Raw genomic sequence first — 18878 nt, forward strand, 5'->3', positions numbered from 1 at the left:
CAAAATGTGTCCAATTGTATAAAATTCCTTTAACCCAGGCAGGCGGTGTCCTTCTCTGGTGGAGAATTTTCATGCTTTACCCTCTCACCCCAACACAGTAATCAGGGCTGGTTTCATTAACAGTACACACCTGTATCAATACCATCAAGTAGTCATATTGGGCGCAGGTGAAAACTCCTGACACCTCTATAATAAGCTTTCTAGTCAGAGAGCAACGTCTTTTATCTCCTGAGTCAGAGGATCCTCGTTAATATCAAGTTTCATAAAGCTCTGCTGCAGTCATCCAAGAACCAACCCCTATTAGCCAATCCTAACAAATGATACAGTAGACAAATATAGACGAAGAAAAAAATCCAAAGGCATAAGGCTCTAAGCAAGGATTCGGGATGCTAATCCAATCGTTTGAGCACCTCAGTGGCTATAACCTTTTATACTGTCTCCCTTAGGATGGGACTCTACAATCCTGATGAGATTATTAGAGGATTTAGACACAGGTGCATTGTAACAAGGTTATGCACCCCAAAGACACCTGACGTGTCTAAGGAGCACCGAGGAGCCTGGGGCGCTGTGGTGGGGAAGCAGGACCCTGACAGCTGAACTTCCAGACAAGTAGGTCTAGGTGGCCACTCAGGGTCTGCGGCGAGGGTCCACACTCTGCCAGAGACTGCAGGAAAAAATAATCCGTGATCTGAACTTCCGCCGTAAGAAACTAGAAAAAGAACAAATTAAACACATAGCAACTATGAGGAAGGAAATAAAGACAACAGCAGAAATGAATGAAATCCAGAAAATGTTAGAGAAAAAATTAGTAAAGCCAAGAGCTGTTTCATTGAAAAATAAATAAAATATCCAAGGGAAAAAGAAAAGAAAGATGCAAGTTACAAATATCAGGAATGAAAGAGTGGACATCACCACCAACCCTATGGACATTAAAAGGATAATAAGGGAATGCCATGAACAACTCTAGGCACAGAACTTAAACAAGTTAGATAAGATGGACAAATCCTTTGAAAGACACAAGAATATGCTTCTAACATCACTGAGCTGGCTCGTTGGTCCTAAAAGGATGATAAGCATGTGAAACAGCTGCGCCAGCCGAGGTACGTCTGCTAACCCCAGCCTGGAGCAGTCCCCCGCTGCCCTGTAGATGCATGAGTGAACCCCGCTGCGTCCAACCAGATCAGCTGCATACGGTGTAGATGAGTGAGAAATAAATGTTTATTATTGTCATGGTTTTGTGGGAGTTTTGTTTGTTTGCTATGCAGCAAAAGCTAAATAATAAATTGAGCTGGGGCAAGTGCCAGGCCTGGGGAGGGTTGGATTTTGCCAGGCAGAGGCAGGGAAGGAAAAGAGGGCATTTGGAAAGAAATGAACAGCAGAGGCAATTCACAGGCTCTCTCGTTGGCCACCAGCAGTTACAGGACCCAGGCAGATGGCGGTAGTCCTGGGAATCCCCTCCCACCACCGTTCCTTTGTCCTCCTTGCTCCCGCAGTGCTCACTGTAAGATATTCATACATGAAGAAGGATCTGTTTTCCCCAAGTGGGAGTTCCCCCAAACTCCTTCCAACCACACAGCCCCTTTCCCAGCAAAAACCTCCAGAAGAATTGTGGGTACAGTATACCCTGCCCGACGTTTGCTCACGCATCTACATGCTCGTGTATCTATCCATTCGTACATTCAGCCATACATTATGGTTCTTAAATATAGTGTCATATGCTATTTATTGCACTAGGGGCTTGAGTTTTATCACTTGACCACACATCTTAGAAGTCTTTCCACGTGTGTACATGGAGACCTACCTCCTTGTTTTTTAATTGCTACACTGTATTCATGACAGGGATGTGCCACAATTTTTTCCTACCATCCCTCTACTTAATGGACACTTTAGTTTCTTGATTTTTCTCCACTGTAAACAATGCAGCAGTGAACATCCTCACACAAGCCATCGTGCATGTGTGCCCTCATGTGAGTGGGGTCCATTCCTAGAGGAGGGATTGCTGGGTCAAAGAGCAGGTACATCAAAATGTGGAGGTACTGTTAAACTGCCCTCCAAAAAAGGCTGTGCAAATGTGCGCTCCAGCCAACAGTGTGTGGGAAACCCAGCTTCACGAAATTCTTGCTGACACTGGCTATTGTTGATCTTTAAAAATATTCCTAGTCTAATATTTAAAAAATGTTATTTCACTGAGATTTTAATATGCATTTCCCAGAATGATGGTGAAATAAACTTTTTTTCCCGCTTGTGTGTTTCTACACTATTTCACTATTTGGATTTCTTCTACAGATATCCTTGGCCCATTTTTCCATTTGTTTCTTGTCTTTTATTGATTTATTGGCACCATTTATAGTCCGCATTACGTCTGTTAACCCTATTACCATCCATGTTGCAAATAGTCTCCACCAGTCTACCACTTCTAACTTTTTTCGGGGGTGTCCTTATTTACACAGAAGTTTTACTTTGAATGTTGTCTGATTAGTTCTTTTCACTTCTGGCTTCTGGGTTTTGTGTCTTGCTTAGTTAGGAAGCTGAGCCATTTATTGTTTATAAGGCACTTTCATTTCCATTTTCTCATACGGGCCTGGGCCACAGGGACTCAGTGAAGTGCATGCTATCTCCACTGTAGAGATAAGAAAAATGAATGTCAGAGAGGGTAAGTGACTTATCTCAGGTCACACAGCTTCTTTAGGGAAGACTCCAAGCCGGAGCTGAGATTCTCGGGGTCTCAGGCCCAGGTGACCGCTCCCTGCTACCACAGTCAGTCAGCCAGTACTACTTCCCACACACTTACAGCACTCCTGACAGGTCGCCTGCGTTCCTCTTGTTGTCAGAAAGCTGTAGCCCATGCTTCCCTTCCAGGGAACAGACAGGCCTCCTGAGGCACCCACGTGCTGCTTCTGGTGTTGTGTCCTGGACCCGCAGGCAACTCTGTTCCCTGTCCCTCGACAGGAATCCAGCGATGGGGAGGCAGCCCCCGGGGCCTCCAGAGGCACCATGTCTCCAGGTTGAGCACTCTGGTCCCTTAGCAGTCCCCGTGGGACCTGGTCTCCCCGCATATCTGGTCATCCTCACCCTCATCAGATCTTCGACAATGTGCAGGGTCAGCAGCGTGACATTAACTTTTTCAAGTCCAACACGTTTGGAGGGAGTCCCTTTGCGTGGTGACAGGGGCACATCAGATGACATGGGGGACAGGTTGGAGAGTCTCTGAGGGCTTCCAGAGCAGTGGCTTTGGAGATGGTCCTTGGATGAGTCCTCCAGGCAGAAAGGAAAAATCCAGGAGAGTGACTGGCATGACAGCAGAGAAGGTGAAAATTCAGGGCTCCTTGTGGCCAGGCAGAGGAGGGCGGCAGAGGCAGAGGTAGGAAAGGGCAGAGTCTAAGTGGAAAGGGTCCCTGACCACCTGGCTGGGGGCTCAGACTTTATCCTGTAGGCCAGGGGTTCTTCGTGGGAGTCTCTAGAAAGGGGTACCTCCAAGTACAGTCCAGGAGCCCAGCTTCAGAATCACAGGAGTTAAAATGCAGCTTCCAGGGCCACCCCAGGCCTGCTGAATTAGGGTGGGAGGTGGGAACCTGCATGAGAAGCAGGCTCTCTAGGGGATTCTGATGTTACTCAGGCCTCTGCCCTCAAAAGCTCTTGGATAGCCTCAAGGAAATGTGAGGATCTCTAAGTTGTAAGTGAAATTTGTGTCTGATCAGGACATGGTACTCAGCTTCCATGCAGTTCCAAAAAGTCTCTGACCCAGGCTGGCAAGGACCAATCTCTGGTGGAGGGTATTGAGGTGGAGAAGGGATGTGGCTGGTGAGAGGGGTGGTCTAGGCCACCTTAGCAGAACCTGTCTCTGTCTCCTACATTAGAGGAAGCTGCCTTACTCATCTAGTTCTGTCCACCTGGCTAACTCTGACTCTGACAGCTCCTCGGCCTCCCTATCTCCAGGAGGCCTCCCTGTCCCTCCCAGGCCAGCAGGGGCCCCTCCTGTTCATCCCAGGCCTGCTGGGCTCACCCCCATCCCAGTTATTTCCTCACTCATAGGCCTCTGAGGTTTATCAGGTTCTCACCATGTGTCAGGCAGTAGGTATGCCAAGCAGTCTTTGGAGTTTTCTCATTGACTCCTCAACCCTAGAAGGAGGTATGGTTATTATCCCAAGATTCAGAGAAGTTAAGTCACTTTCTCAAGATCACACAGCGGGTGAGGGAATTTCTGTCTCTTGAGCCTATGTTATACTTGACTCTTCTGATCCACTGATTTAGACATTTGAAGGATGACTGAATCAATGAATGAATGCTGCGCTCCAAAGCTCTGCAAGCAGGAAGGTACTCAACCCTCGCACGAATACGACATTTGAAGGCTTCACATTTTCCACGTGTTGTTTACGTACCAGGTACCATGCCAGGCTCTCTGTACATTTACCTCATTTAATCCTCTCAGCCAGGAGGCTGGTTCTGTTAATTATCCTCATTTTGCAGATGAGGAAACCAAGGCTCAGAGAGGTTAGGCACTTGCTCCAGGTCCCAGAGCCAGCAGATGACAGAGCTGGCTGCAGACCCTATGCTAATGACCACCACGATGCACAGGGGGACCCTGGGTCCTTCCCAGCAGCAAGGGTGCTGACCCCAGTGGATGTGGGTGGGCTGGCTGAGGAAGCTGCTGGGAGGGTGACAAACAGGAATCCTGGATTGACATCACTCTTTCCTGTGGTAGAGGAACTCTGAGACAGGTTTGCATGTCAGCCCAAACATTAGGAAATCCTGAAGCGACTGTGTGGGCCTGCCACCATCCTGCACACACCGAGGGCCTGATCCTCATCGCCCTGCCTGGTTCCAGGCTCCTGGCACCTCCAGACCCCATGGCAGGGATAGCTTAGCCCTCACCTCCTGATTCAACCCCAGGCCCAGACCATGTCCTGGGATCCAGGAAGTTTCCCCACGAGAAAGTGGAGGGGCCTGAGCCAGGAACCAGGAATGCAGCATCAGGACAGTTGGGTACCAGTCCTGCTTCAGGTCTAGGCCAGAGAATTTCCACCGCACCTCCCTCTAGGGTCGAGGATTAAATGAGTTCCAGTATCTGGTTTGGGCTCCTGTGGGGTGTTTGTTCCCATCTACTGTTCCAGCCCTGTAGTGCAGATCAAGTCCGCACTCTAGCAGGGCTAGACCAGCTGTCCCCTGCCAGCCTCTGCCCCTTCGCTCTCCCCATGCTCTCCCTGCTGTAATGAGCACTGCGCTTTCAGCTCCTGAGCTCACCGTGCTTTCTTACTGGGCTGCACACTCCTGCTCGCCCCTCCTCTGTCTTTGCCTGTCTTATACTCTCTCTGGCCCCCCGAGGTCACAGCAGTCCTCAGGGTTGGGATGTTCTCAGTGAGGGGGTTATTGACATAGCATTGTCCTGACCCTCCATCCCCAACACGAGCTCCCTGGGAGACCCTGCCTCTCTCCCAGTATTGACACCTGCTGCCCTTGGCCCATGCCTGGCAGATGACGGGAGCCCAGTCAGTGCCAGATGCATGAATAAATAAGTAAACATGTAAACAAATGAACAGAGGGTAAAAGGAATCCTTTGCTCTCGGAAACCAGTCCATTTGGTGAAGGCTTCTTGTGCCAGGACCTGTTCTGGGTCCAGGAAGGAGAAGGCTCAGAGCTCTTCCCTGCCTGCAAGGCCCTGCCTGACTTAAGCGGTGGTCCTATAATGCAGATCATAATACTTGCATCGATCTATATTAATGCAATTTACTTTCCAAATGGGGACCTGTGACCTCAAAGGGGTGCCATTAACAATTGCACTAAAGCAGTTGCATAAAGACGGGCCGTCCTGAGTCCCCCTGTCCATTGGGCACTGTCTTTGTGCCAGTCTCTAAGCCCTTTGTACAGGTCATCTCACTTGATCCTCACAATCACTTATTCTGTGTTACAGATGAGGAAAGACAAGCTCAGAGACGTTGAGTATTCTGCCCAGGGTTACACAGCTGATAAGCAGCAGGGCTGGATTTAAACCCAGAAACTTGGCTCCAGCACCCTTGTGTTTAACCACCTGCCTTCACAGTGGCTGGTGCTCCCAGAAAGGTCAAGGGTAGAGGGAACCGACCTGGTTTTTGATGCCAGACAGAATAGGAATCACACTCTCTACTCATAGCTGTGTGACCACAGCCAGGTCCCTGGCTTCTCTGTCTTTTTATCTGTAAAACAGGGGAGGGGTTATTGACTCAGGTCCAGTGAGAATGCAGGTGAAGCGCATTCAGCAAATATTTATCAAGTGTTTACTCTCTGCTTGGTCCCAGGGACAGTGGTGAACATGCAGGCATCGTCCCTGCCCCTCTGGAGCTCATGGCCTGGTGGTGGAGCCAGAAGAGGAACCAGGACATCAGCGAAGTAGCAGGACATCCTGGAAGTGCTGGAGAGGGGACAAGGGAGAGTCTGCCTAAACTGAGGACAAGCTAGAGGGAGGCAGGGAGGAGTAAGAAATGTTGCAGGAAAGAGAGACAGCATAGTAAAGGCCTGGATGTGAGAGAGCACACAGGACATCCAGGGACTGGAGGTGTCAAACAAACACGAGGGCCCATCAGAGGCACAAGCAAAGGACTGAGGAGAGAAACCTCTTCCACCTGAGTGATCAGGAAGGCTTCTTGGAGGAGGTGGCTTTGTGCTAGGCTGGAAGTTAGACCAAGACCTTGCCTTTCCGTCATAGAGGGCTAGGCATCCTGGGCAGTAAGGACAGCACCAACAGAGGTGCAGAGGGGGGGCTTCTGCACAGCAAAAGAAATGGCCAACAGAGTGAAAAAGTAACCTATGATGTGGGAGAAAGTATTTGCAAATTATGTATCTGATAAGGAGTTAATTTCCAAAATATAAGGAACTCGTACAACTCAATAGCAACAAACAAACAAACAATCTTATTAAAACCTGGACCGAGGAACTGAATAGATGTTTTTCAAAGACAACTGGCCAACAAGCTCATGAAAATATGCATGTCGCTAATCATCAGGGAAATCAAATCAAAACCACAATGAGGTATCACCTTACACCTGTCAGAATGGCCATCACCAAAAAGACAAGTGATACCAAGTGTTGGTGAGGATGTGGAGGAAAGGGAACCCTGTGCGCTGCTGGGAGGTTGGAGAGCTTGTGGCCCACAAAGGTGCAGACTGGCCTTGGAGGGCAGATGTGGGAGAGGCAGCATCAGAAGGAGCCAGGTCAGGGAAGGCCTTGAAGACCACACTGGGGTGTCTGGGCTTTGTTTGTTGGGCCATCGGGAGCCATTGATGATGTTTGAGCAGAGGAGAGCCAAGATCATGGTATGCTTCAAGAAGATCAGGAAAGAAGAAGATAAACTTTCAGGCATGGAAGCTGCCATCTTGTCCCTTCAGAAGGGAACAACCACTCTGAGAATTCTGTGATTTTCCAGAAGCTTGGTTACTTCCCCATGTTTGTGACTTTCTGGTTCCTTGCAGTGATTAACCACGAAACCCCAAACTAGAAAGAGACTGCAACCGCCCAACCCTGTTCAGAGGACCGGAGCCCTATCGGGGGCAGACACGTGAGCCCAAGGGGGCCCAGAGAGAAGGGCAGTGGGCTGAGCCAGTGGGAGGGGGACCACAGGGAGACAGTCTGGCTTCCGTGATATCCCCAAGTCCCTGCTGGACCCTGAGAAAAGGTGCTGCTCCCCTGCTTCAGGCTGGAGCCCCTTCATCAGGTCACCAAGTCTGTTGTGGCAGATTGTCTTCTGAGCTGTAGGAACCTGTCGTTGCCCAGAGCAGCCCCAGAAGCCCCCTCCAAAGGGGAGCCCACCCAGGGAGTTCCAGGAGCCACACCCTGAGTGGGCAGCCAGCACCCTGACCCCAGGGCCCAGTCTACTGTCCCCTCTGCATCCAGGAACTGGACTGCCTTCAGCAGTGGCTGGGGCTCTGAGGAAGGCCGTAGCAAGGACATGAGACTGGCAGGCAAGAACCTCCCCGGGTGTGACCCTGGGCCAGCACGTCACGGCTCTGAGCCTCAGCTTCTAATCTGAATCTTCCCTTGGCTTGTCTCCTAGGTTTATGGTGAACATCACACGGGCCCACTGACAGGAACCCACGGTGACGGATCAGGACAGAGCCAGCCGCTGTTTAGAATTAAGTAGTTTGTTCTCATCATTTACATGTTTGGTTTTCATTCTGGGTATTTTCAGGGGAACTTTAAGACTCCAGTAACATTTGAAATGTTTAGTCTCTCTTAGTTTACTCAGCAACTCTGCACCTAGGAATCTATCTTATGGAAAAAGACATAAAAATGTGCAAAGAGAAATATGCTTTACAAACAATGGTCATTCCAGACTAATTTACAGCTCTGAAACAATAAATGGCCATCAGTAGGGAATTGGTTAAATAATTTAAGTCACAGGCAGGCTTTAAATTATGTGCAGCTCTCAAAATGAATGAATCTGTATGCAACACTGACCTGTGAGTGCATCTGTGATGTATTGTTCAGTGAAAAACAAAAAGCTGCAAAACAGTAGTGGCAGTTTTATTTAAAATTACAATTTTATATATAGAGAGAGGTACAGATACAAAATGAAAATATAAATATAGATGTGAGGGGGCAGAACCTAGAAGAAATAATTAAACTACGCACAGTGAGAGGCAGAAATTCCATAAGATAAATTCCTACACACACACTTGCTGAGTAAAGAAGATAAGCATTTAAAATGCTATTGGAGTTAAAAATACAAGATGTACAGAGAGAAGATTTTCTCTCTATATTTTGGTAATTGGCATTTTTTAAGGCAGGCATATGTTACATAAGTACTTTTATAAAAGGAATTTTCAATTATTATGAAGCTGAACAAGAAACTGAAATAAAAGAGGCCTTGTGGAGACACTGCCCTAATTCAAAGGGGCATTAATGGGGGCTGTGGGCCCCTCATCAGCTGAGGGTCAGGGCCCCGGGGGGAAGAAGCTTTCAGTACTTCCCTCTTTTTCCGGGAACAAGGACCCTGGCTGTGTATAGGGTGGTGGAAGAATTGTGTAGTCGAGTGGCTCATCGTCTGCGGGGAAAATTCCAGCTCACCCATTCCCATGGGCCCGCCTGAGTGGCGAGGCTGGGAGGCAGGAGCCAGCAGAGGCTGACCTATGGCTCCCAGTCCTCCATCTCCCACACCCCAACTGCACAGGGGCCTGTGGGTTCCAAGCGCTCCACCAGACTCTATTATGTTTACCGAGCCCTCAGATTCACTTTGCCCTTTCCCCTCCCCAGCACTTTCCCACCCTTTCCCGTGGAGACACATAGCATGAGGTCTGGAGCTGGGAGACAGGGCTCCCTACTCCCCAGCCCTGCAACCCGGGCTGACCTGCACCTCCCTAAGCGCTGACCCCAGAGTCAGCCAGGCCCAGCTCCCACCCATCCCTGCCACACCCACAGATGACCTTGGGCAAATCCCTTGACCCTCCTCCTGGAACCCAGTTTCCCCTTTGTAATACGAGGATGATCATAGTCCGTAGTTCATAGGGTGGATGTGAGAAAACATGTGCGCGGCAACAGGTGGCCCTGGAACATAGTAACTGTTCAGCCAGTGGTTTATCCTCCTTTCCCTCTTGTGGTGTCATCAGCCCCATTTATTGCTGGAGAAATGGAAACCAGAGGCGGTCTAATCCACCCAAGGCCCCGTGAGGAGCAGGCCTGGGGGAGGGAGCCAAGGTCCCCTGACCCCCAGATGGAGGCCTTTCCCACGGGCAAGGATAATCCCCACCCGGAATGTGGTTGTTTCGTGTCTTTACAGGGCAGATCACCTCCTACCATAGCCAGGAGAGGAGGGGCCACAGGCTCTGAGGCCAGGACCCCCAGGAGGGTGGGGTTTTCATGGCCAGGCCCTGCGGCAGGCAGGGTTTCCCCTGGTGTGGCTCAGCTGCCCCTGAGTTGGCGGCTGGGCCCATGAGTCAGAGCTGCCCCACATCTCCGTCCCTCTCTCCACTGGCAGCCATGACCTCAGACTTCTGGAGGCTGTCCAGGGAGGCCTGGGGCTCCAAAATGAGGTGCTGGTCCCCAGAAACAAACTGAGATGCCCCTTCCCCAGCTTAGAGAGAGCAAGGAATGGCCAAGGTCACTCAGCGAGGTGTGACAGATCTCAGGCTGAAACCCAGTTCCACCTCAGGTGACCCCTCCCAAAGGGCCCAGGTGGGAGGGCCAGGAAACCCCAGGCTGGCTTCAGGCAGCTCTGTTGCCCTGGCCCCATGCTGCTGCCAGGCCTCCCAGGCCCGGGCTGGGCAGTGGAGCCTACAGCCTGCACCGAGCCGGCCAGTGGATACCAGACATTCGGCTCCTGCCAGCCCCACACCACTGAGCTGCTGCAGCCGTGAGCAGCTGGCCTGCAGCCCCTCTGCCCAGCCTGGCTAGACTTCGCTCTCACAGCCACAGCCGGCCCCCCTTTCCCTCCCCTGGCCTTGCCCGGGCCACACTCACCCCCCATCTTCCTCGGTTCCTCTTCCTCTCTCTCCTTCATCCTCTTCCTCATTGTTTCTGCACCCCGGGGTGCTCCATCCATCCGCCCTGCTCCTACGTGAGACCCAACTGCTACTCACCAAGGCCTGGGATCCGGGCTTTAGCAGCTGCCTCTCATTGAGCCACAGCAGCCTCAATCAGGGCCCTCGTGCAGAGTGGAGGCAGGGCGGGGGCGGGGGCGGGGGTGGCCCGGCTTAATAGTTAAAGCCAAAGCACATGGTGGAGCCGGGTGGGGGTGCAGCTCAGGCTTCCAACCCAGAACTGGGTGCAGCAGAGCCAGAAGAGCCTTCTCCTTTCACACCCTGGAAAAGCGAAGCCTAAGGTCCAGGTCACCTGGTACCAGCAAGGGCCGGGGGAAGCGTGAAAACCCCATCTTACAGATGGAAACGAGACTTGAACTGAAGGGGTCTGTGCCGGGATCCTACAGCTGGGGGAGCCTATCTGTCCCACGCCACTCCTGCCACCTCCCAGGCCCAGGGACACAAACCCACGAGACACCACGAAGTCTGTGCGTGAGAAGCACCAGGTTTAATATTAAAATCTTTCTCTTAAAAAAAAAAAGTACACAGAGAGGAAAATTTGATGGCATACAAAATAGCACTTCTGTTGTATAAATGTGAGTTAATGTGAGTCCTAAAAATACTTGTAAACCTAGGTGATTACATCTTTGGTACCGTAGTGAGAACACACCTTCTCCTTGACCAGACTTCGGTGGTCCCAGGACGGGGAGGTGCAAACCAGCACAGGGGGCTGGTGCCCAGAGCCGCTGACCTTCCCTCATCCCCCTTCTGGCCCTTTCCCTGCCAGCGGTCTGGGCCACAGCCCTCACTCCCCTGGCACCTCCAGAGCCCACTGGACTGGCAGTGACAGTGAGGTGAGCATCCTGGGGCAGTCAAAGCCATCTCCCATGGTTCCTGCCTCAGGGTAGGGCAGCTGTCCGGTGGGAAAGCAACTTCCAAAGTACCCACCTCTTGTGCCCCTTTCTTAGGTCCCTCATCCAAGGCTTCTTGTCCTTTCTCTGTCCTTTATGTCTGTGGCACAGGCCTGGACAGCAGAGCCTGGCATGCTGGGCTGCACCAGATGGCCTGATCTGTGATCTCTGCCTCCTTTGCCCAGGATAGCTCCAGAGGTCATGTAGGTGCTGAAAGGGGTCCCATGGTCTCCCCATGTCCGTGGGGCAGCTGCTGGGGGCTCTCCAGGACACTGGCTGTCACTTATAGTCAAGGCCTGGGCAGCTGGCCTTTTGGGACTAGCCAGGGGTCTGGGGAAGGGGCACAGTTCCTGAATGCCCAGAGTATGATCTGTGGTCTGGAATCTCCCCAGGCCCCAGCTGACCCCCAGGATAGAGGTTTGGGGTGTTTTGCTTTGCTTCATCTGAGCAAGTGTGCAGCTCCTGGAATATTCTAGAATGCTAGTGCTGGCAGGGCACCAGAAGTCAGAGTCCAACCTGCTAATTTGTCAACAGGGAAAACAGGCCCAGGGAGGGTGAGGGATTCCTCCAAGGTCTCCTGGCGGGTCCAATACACATACTGGTCCACATATAGGTCCACGTGTGCGTACACTTCTTGCAGGTACGTCAATACACTCAACAAAGACGTGGGGCTTGTCTGGCCCTGGGGACTCCGGTGAGTGGATTAAGACTGGCAGTGATGAAGAAAAAGGCCCCTAGACTCAAGGGGCCAAGAAGACATGGACACAGGCACTTTTATGGGGAGGTGTACCCCGAGTGCCCGGGGCAGGGGCTCCAGGCCAGGGTGTCCTGTACTTGGCTCAGCCCCCAGCACTAATTAAGCATGGAAGGCCCCAGACCAGCTTGGGCCTGGGGAAGCAAAGACTGGCATCGATGGGAGGTGGCTTCTGGATGAGGAAATACTGTCCAAGGCCAGGCCCCAGCTCAGCCCGGAGCCAGGAATGCTAGGGTCCCCTCCCCAGCTCTTGGGGAGATAAAAGTGCAGGGAGAGAGCTGCAGCTCCTTGAGGGGCAGCTGGCTGAACAGAAAAAAAAAGTGAATTGACCACCTCATGAACCTTGAGAATCTCTGCAGGGATTCCCACCTCCACATCTGCCAGCCAGGGAGAGAGTCCCAGATTGTGAGTCACCAGGCCCACCTTTCCCATCTTCAGATGGGGAAACTGAGTCCCCTGGGAGAATCCTGGCTCAGAGTCACATGGCCTCCCCAGAGGCAGAGGGCTGGTCCCGGCCCCTGCAGTCCTCTTCCCTCCTAAGCCAGCCCCAGGGGTTGGGGTGCGACATGCCAGGGGCAAAAGCTTTCCAGAAGGGGACAGCTGATGGGAGGCCAGGCCGGGAGGCCCAGGGTGCTGGGAGGTAGAGGGGGAGCTTCGGGCAGGGGAAGGTGGGGACCAGCCCCTACAGGAAGCTGTCCTCTGCCTCAGCCCGAGGCCCGAGGCAGCTTGAATCCGGCGACCGCTCTGGCTCTGGCTCCGGCTCCACCTGGCACTCAGGCTGGGGCTCTGGTTCCTCTTGGGGCTCCAGGGGGCTGTCACAGGAGATGGTAGATGAGGTGTTGACTTCATTCAGGGTGGAGCTAGAGGGGGAAGGCAAGCGAGTGAGGGGCTGGGAGGGAACCACAGTGAAATAGTAACAGCACTGATATAGAGCATTTTATCTGTCCGACTTCACGCCACGCACCTTACACACTTGAGGTCATGGAACCCTTGTAAACACTACGCAAGGCAGGCATGGCGAAGAAAGTACAGCTCAGAGAGGTTATGTCATTGCCCTGCATCACACAGCAGGTAAGTATAGGAACTGGGACTCCAGGGCAGACCCAGTTGACTCCAAAGTTCATTGTTCACCCATCAGTGTCTTCATCTCCCGCATGCCTGAATGCGTAATGATCTCAGTTAATCCCCACAACAACCTCCAAATAGAACCATTGTTTTCATTTTACAGATGAGGAAACTGAGGTTCAGAGAGGGGAAGCAGCTTGTCTAAGGGCACAGAATAGCACTAGCACTCACACCCTAAGCTGTTTGAATTCTGAGCTTAGTTCCACTGCATACTGGCTGCCTGGAGCCTTGGAATATTAGCTTCTTAAACAGAGTGGGGAGGGACTTCTAAGTCCTGTGTGCGCACATGGAGAGGCTTGCAGCGAAGGAGCCTGGTGGGGTCCTGCAGCAGCTACTGGCAGAGCTGGAGCTGGAACCCAGGCTGGGGCCCCTGCCGCCACACCAGAGGGTGGATCTGGTTTTGGGTGTGGGTCTGGCCTCAAGGGGAACCCTTCTCTCCAGCTGAGGGCAGACCCCGCCTGAACATCAGCTCCACATGAGAGCCGGGCCATCCTCTGTGACCCTCCCCATACTGTAACTCCACCACAGCCCAAGGCAAAGGAAAAGCATGGATCTCCTCCCTAGTCTGATTTCTGGCCTGAACTCCTGTAGACCCCTCTGCCTCCTACAATTGTGCCAGGCTCCCTGGGAGCCTCAGGGCACGGTGCTGAAGGACAGACCGCAGCCCTAGGGCTGGGGATGACTGCAGAGCAGGACGTGGGATGCTGGGATGCCAACAAGATTTTCCTCTTGTCCTTAGGGGTAGATGGGGGCCTAGAGAGGGGACAGAGTAGATGACCTCTGGGGACTCCTTTAAAGGGAACAGCTACCTCGCAATTAAGTCCCAGCCCTTTTTTTCTCTTACCAGCCTGCCCCTTCCACCTGAGGTCATTAAAGTTCAAATGGATTCAATTCCCTCTTTTGATCACTGGCGGAAATAAGTACCCATCCTTGGTAACTTACTTCTAAGGCAGGCCCAATGGCAGGAAGACATGGACAGATACACACACACACATACGCCACACACACTACTGCTTCGGGCCACACGTCAGCGTGGCTACCTGGCAAGGCTGGGGGAACCCTCCAGCGGGCCCTCATCAGCGACCTCGGGTTTGGGGTCGGGCAGGGGGATGATATAGTCGTTGTCACCCTCGGGCTGCACAGCAGTGTAGAGGACGGAGCTGGTGTCCAGCGGGGATCGCAGGCCGTGGAAGCCGGGCAAGCGGGCTTGGGACCGAAGGACGGCTGGGTGGTCGCTCCTCAGAAACTCCTCATCCACCTGCTGGTACTTCTGCTCCACGGGGCAGGAGAACCCGAGACACAGGGATGGTCAGACCAGAAATGCCTTTAGGGGTCATCTGACAGATTCTGACCCAGCCCTTATAAATAAGGCAACTGGTGCTCAGAGAGGAGGGAGAATTGCACAAAGCCACGTGGCTGAGCTGGCCTCCCACAAGGCAAGGTGCGTTCAGGGCCACCCAGGGAGGGGGCAGTGATCAGACCAGCACCTGCGACCCTAAATTTCCCCCATTTCGGGTAGACAGGTGTGGGCTCTTGGCCTGCCACGTCCTCCTTCGCTGGGGCCTCAGTTTCCCTTGCTAATGAATGGGGACAACTCCACTCCATCCACTGGTCCCAGGGCCGTAACCAGATGTGGCTGGGAGTGGGCTTAGGAACGGGCTGAGGGAAAGGGCTGAGTCTGGGCCAGAGGACACATGCATCCCCTTACTGTAGCTTCATAGCTGGGCAGGGAGGGTTTTAAGGCCCTGCTGGCTTTATTTGCCTTGCACGAGCCTGCGACAGGCCCCTAGTGGTCAACTAGGCTGGGGTTGTTCAGACTTATGACGGAGGCACGGGATTTAGCCTGAGTGCAGAGGCCTGGGGAAGGATGCAGGAAGGAGGAGGGTGCAGGCTCCCTGCCCTCACTTTAAATCAATCAGCTTCCATTGAGGATTTCACTTTTAAAAAAACTCCGTGCCTCGAAAATCAATTACTCACAGCTCCAGCCAGTTTTTTAAAAATTAGTACCAACAGGGAAACTGAGACCCAAACAGGGTAAAAGATGATTCCCTGAACACCAGCCTGTCACGCAGAGCCTTGTACCCTGTGTCTGACTTCCGGACCAGAGCTCCTCGCTCCCCACCCCGCACCCTGCTCTACATACCTTTTTGTAACCCTCGCCCAGCAGTCTCTCGAGAAGCAGCACCAGCTGGGAGAAGGGTGGCCGAATCTCAAACTTCTCTTCCCAGCACTTCTGCATGATCTCGTAGCTGAGGAGGGGCAGAGGGGTCAGGGCCTCCGGCTCAGGGTCCACCGCCTCCCAGCACGAGGTGAGTAGTGAGAGGAGCTGGGAGCGGACGAGGGGAGGGTTGTCCCATCATTGTGCCTGGACGCTCCCTTGGGAAGCCCTCTCTCCTCCGCTAGTTCAGTGGCTCTGTGGGGTTGATCACACCTTGGTGACATGTGACCCAGGTCTGGCCAGGAGGAGTTTTCATCCCCTCAGCTCAGGGGTGGGCTCTGGATGGGTGTGTGACCCCAGCTGAGCCCTTGGCAGTCAGCTCTGGGCCTTTCACTGGAGCTGTGGGGAAAGCAGCTGGGGCGTGGCCATTGGGATGGCTCCAGCCTGAATGTGAGGCTGGCAAGGGAGAAAGCAGAGCCCAGGAGTAGAGGGAGAGATTGTGGATGACCTCATCTGAACACCTGGATCCAGTTATACCTAGATTTTTCTAGATCTCTGAACTCAGTGGGTAAAGCTGGATATCAGTGGCCTGCACCCAAAAAATCTTCCCAAACGGTCCACTCACATCTCGTCGGAGGCGTGGGCGGGCTGGGCCATGCGGTAGCCCCGTTTGATGGCATTATAGAACTGCTCGTTCATGGGCAGCTCTGGGTACGGGGTGCCACCTGTTGGGGAGCAGAAGCAAGAGACACAGGCCCAGGGGAGTTGGGAAAGCAGCAGGAACCCTCTTCAGCAGGACAGGGAGAGGCACACCAGCCCTGGCAGGGGTGAGGGGTGAGGGGTGCGGTGGCCTTGGCACTGGGCAATGTGGGCTCCCTCATAGGCCCTGGACAGAGGCCACATCCCTCCCCAGAATCAGAGAACATCCGAGCCAAGCACGCTTTTTGACATAACTGTCCAAACCCATCTATATACTCAGATAGGGAGGTAAAGAGACCCAAAGAGGGCAAGAGACTTGCCAAGGTCACATAGCAACCAGAAAGAAGCAGAGCTGGGACTTGACCCAGAGCCCCTGGTCCCTGTCCCACAGCCTGTCCCACCGCCCCACCAGGACGGAGGTGTGAGCGGTCAGGTGGACGCAGTGTCGTGCCGCTGAGCCAGGGGAAGAAGGGGTACCCAGGGTGAAGATCTCCCAGAGCAGGATCCCGAAGGACCACACGTCACTCAGGGTGGTGTAGAGGCTGTTGAAGATGCTCTCGGGGGCCATCCACTTCAGAGGCAGGAAGGTCTGCGGGAGGGCAGAGGGTGCCGAGTGCAAAGGACGGGCCGGGTCCCACTGTGCACCTGGGAGCCCGGAGGAGGCCCGGGAGTTCCCACCCCCAGCTCTTTCTCACTTCCCAGTCCCTGAGGGCCCATCTCTGCTGGTACAGGGTTCCCATGCCCACCCCAGGGCTGGCCAGAGGATCAGGAGGCTGAGTTTCTTTCACCACAAGCTGGGGGCGTGGTAGTCCCTGTTTGTGGGGAAGCGCCCCAGGGTCTGAGGCTCCTCATGGAACAGGCCCCCTTCCTGACCCCAGGAGAGGCCTCTGGCTGAGGTGGTAGGCGTCGGGGAGGCAGGGACGTGGCAAAGTGCCACCCAGCTCTCACCTGGCTGCCTTGCGTCCCTCTAGCTCTGGGTCACTGACCCCATGTGGAAAGTGGGGATATGACCGGGAGGCAAGATAGTCACGTTTTAACCAAATATGGCCTCCCACCTACTCATCTGTCTTAGCCTGTCACCGAGGCTTCTTCCTCTGCCCATCACCACTGCTGGGATGGCGCATTTGGCCTGTTCCCCCTCCAACCAGCCCAGGACCCATTACAGCTAGTCCCTCGCCCCCTGCCATGACCAGCAAACCTGAGCCCCCAGCCCACCCTACAACCCTCGGTGTCTCTCCCCTACCCCAACCCCGTGCACAGCTGCTGGCTCCCCTTCCTGTCCCTGCTGGGCAGGTCAGGCCATAAGCAGCCCTGCCCTGATCCCCTCTGAGCCACAGCCACTCAGACCAGGAGGATGGGGGAAGGCACTCACGCTGCCCTTGGAGATGTAGTTCGAGTCCCGCATGATGTCACGAGCCAGGCCAAAGTCACAGATCTTGACGAGCTTGCCCTCACAGATGAGCACATTCCTGGCCGCCAGGTCTCGGTGGACGCACTGGGGAGGGAGGAGACAGGAGCTGAGGCCCTGGGGGCAATTGTGGGGAAAGACCCTTCACGTCAAGGGCTTTGGGAAAAACGCATCACTGCTCGGGTGTGAGGGGCCATGTGGTACGAGAGCATTCACCATCCTCACCCACCAGAGGGCTCCTGGATGGGGCCATGGACTTGGAGGACCCTGGCTGGCAGGGCGACCCACCTCCCCAGGGCCCCACTCTGCTCACTGTGACCACACATACGTTCTTGGAGGCCAGGAACTCCATGCCATTGGCCACCTGGTAGCTGAAGCCCACAAGATCCGTGTAGCTAAGCACTGGGGACTCGTTGATCAAAGTCGCCCGGCAGGTCCTCTCAGGAGCTAAGGAAGAGCAGAAGGTCACCCACCATCCTGTGTCCCGTGGCCCAGAGAACCCCTATCTTTGGCTTGTGGAGGCTGAATGTCCCAAAGAGGTGACTCCTGATCCTCTAAGCCTCCTCAAAAAGGAAAACAATTTCCAAATATCTGACCTAAACTCTCCAACTTTATCAGAGCCCTCACTGGCCAGAAAAACTCTTGCCATTAGCCACGGCCATCTTTGCTCAGCCCAGCCTGTCGGCTCTGCAGGGGCTCTAGATCGGCCTGGGGCCGGCTCTGAGTGGACTGCTCCTCCCCAAGGCCCCAGGAGGCCAGGTACTTCCACCCTCTCCCCTCCCCTCCCTTCCCTGAGGGCTGTTTGCACATCTCTGGACCCAGAAACAGGGGTTCATATTGCAGCTCCACACCACAGCAGCTTAGGCCAGGTGGCCATCCTCAGTTTCTGCATCTACAAAGTGGGCACATGGCCACCTTCCTTGCAGGGTTGTTGCCAGGCTGGGCAGGATCAAGGTTTTGAAAAGGATGCACGACTGCACAGGTGCGGGGGCCGTGCAGGTGTGAGGAGCCCGTGCACACTTACCAGAGGGGACGTAGTTATCGTAAGGAGCCATGTAGTTGGAGGACTCGATGTCTGCGTATTTGACATCCCCTTTCATGTCCAGCATGGGCACGTAGTCCACTGACTCATCCTTGCTCATGTCCATGTAGCCGCCGTCACTCTCCCCAGGCAGGGACACGTGGCTGGGGGCAGAGGAGCATCACAGGAGAGGCACAGGCTCTCCCCTCTCCTCCCCCTCCTGCCCCTCTGCTCATCCCTGGGGCCTGCAAGGCTCTGTCACTCATGCATTTCTTCTCTCCCTCCCTCCCACCCCCAGTCTGTCACAATATGAATGAC

The 18878-nt window shown here is 53.8% G+C and overlaps 1 protein-coding gene across 4 annotated transcripts in view; it reads right to left on the bottom strand.

Annotated features, from left to right (window-relative positions):
* Positions 1-10969: 10969 nt before the first annotated feature.
* The window catches only part of PDGFRB (platelet derived growth factor receptor beta), a 37283-nt gene continuing 29374 nt past the window's right edge, over positions 10970-18878 (bottom strand). For all 4 annotated transcript variants that reach the window (XM_010961783.3, XM_010961781.3, XM_045521757.2 and 1 more), the window contains 8 exons: positions 18564-18724; positions 17868-17986; positions 17504-17626; positions 16609-16720; positions 16058-16157; positions 15418-15523; positions 14315-14544; positions 10970-13009 (listed from right to left, as the gene is read on the bottom strand). In XM_010961783.3, coding sequence (XP_010960085.1) covers positions 12832-13009; positions 14315-14544; positions 15418-15523; positions 16058-16157; positions 16609-16720; positions 17504-17626; positions 17868-17986; positions 18564-18724 — 1129 coding nt within the window. In that variant the 3' untranslated portion in view covers positions 10970-12831. The remainder of the gene's footprint in view (positions 13010-14314; positions 14545-15417; positions 15524-16057; positions 16158-16608; positions 16721-17503; positions 17627-17867; positions 17987-18563; positions 18725-18878) is intronic.

The sequence above is a fragment of the Camelus bactrianus genome, chromosome 3 (assembly GCF_048773025.1).
Source record: "Camelus bactrianus isolate YW-2024 breed Bactrian camel chromosome 3, ASM4877302v1, whole genome shotgun sequence".
Classification (NCBI taxonomy): domain Eukaryota; kingdom Metazoa; phylum Chordata; class Mammalia; order Artiodactyla; family Camelidae; genus Camelus; species Camelus bactrianus.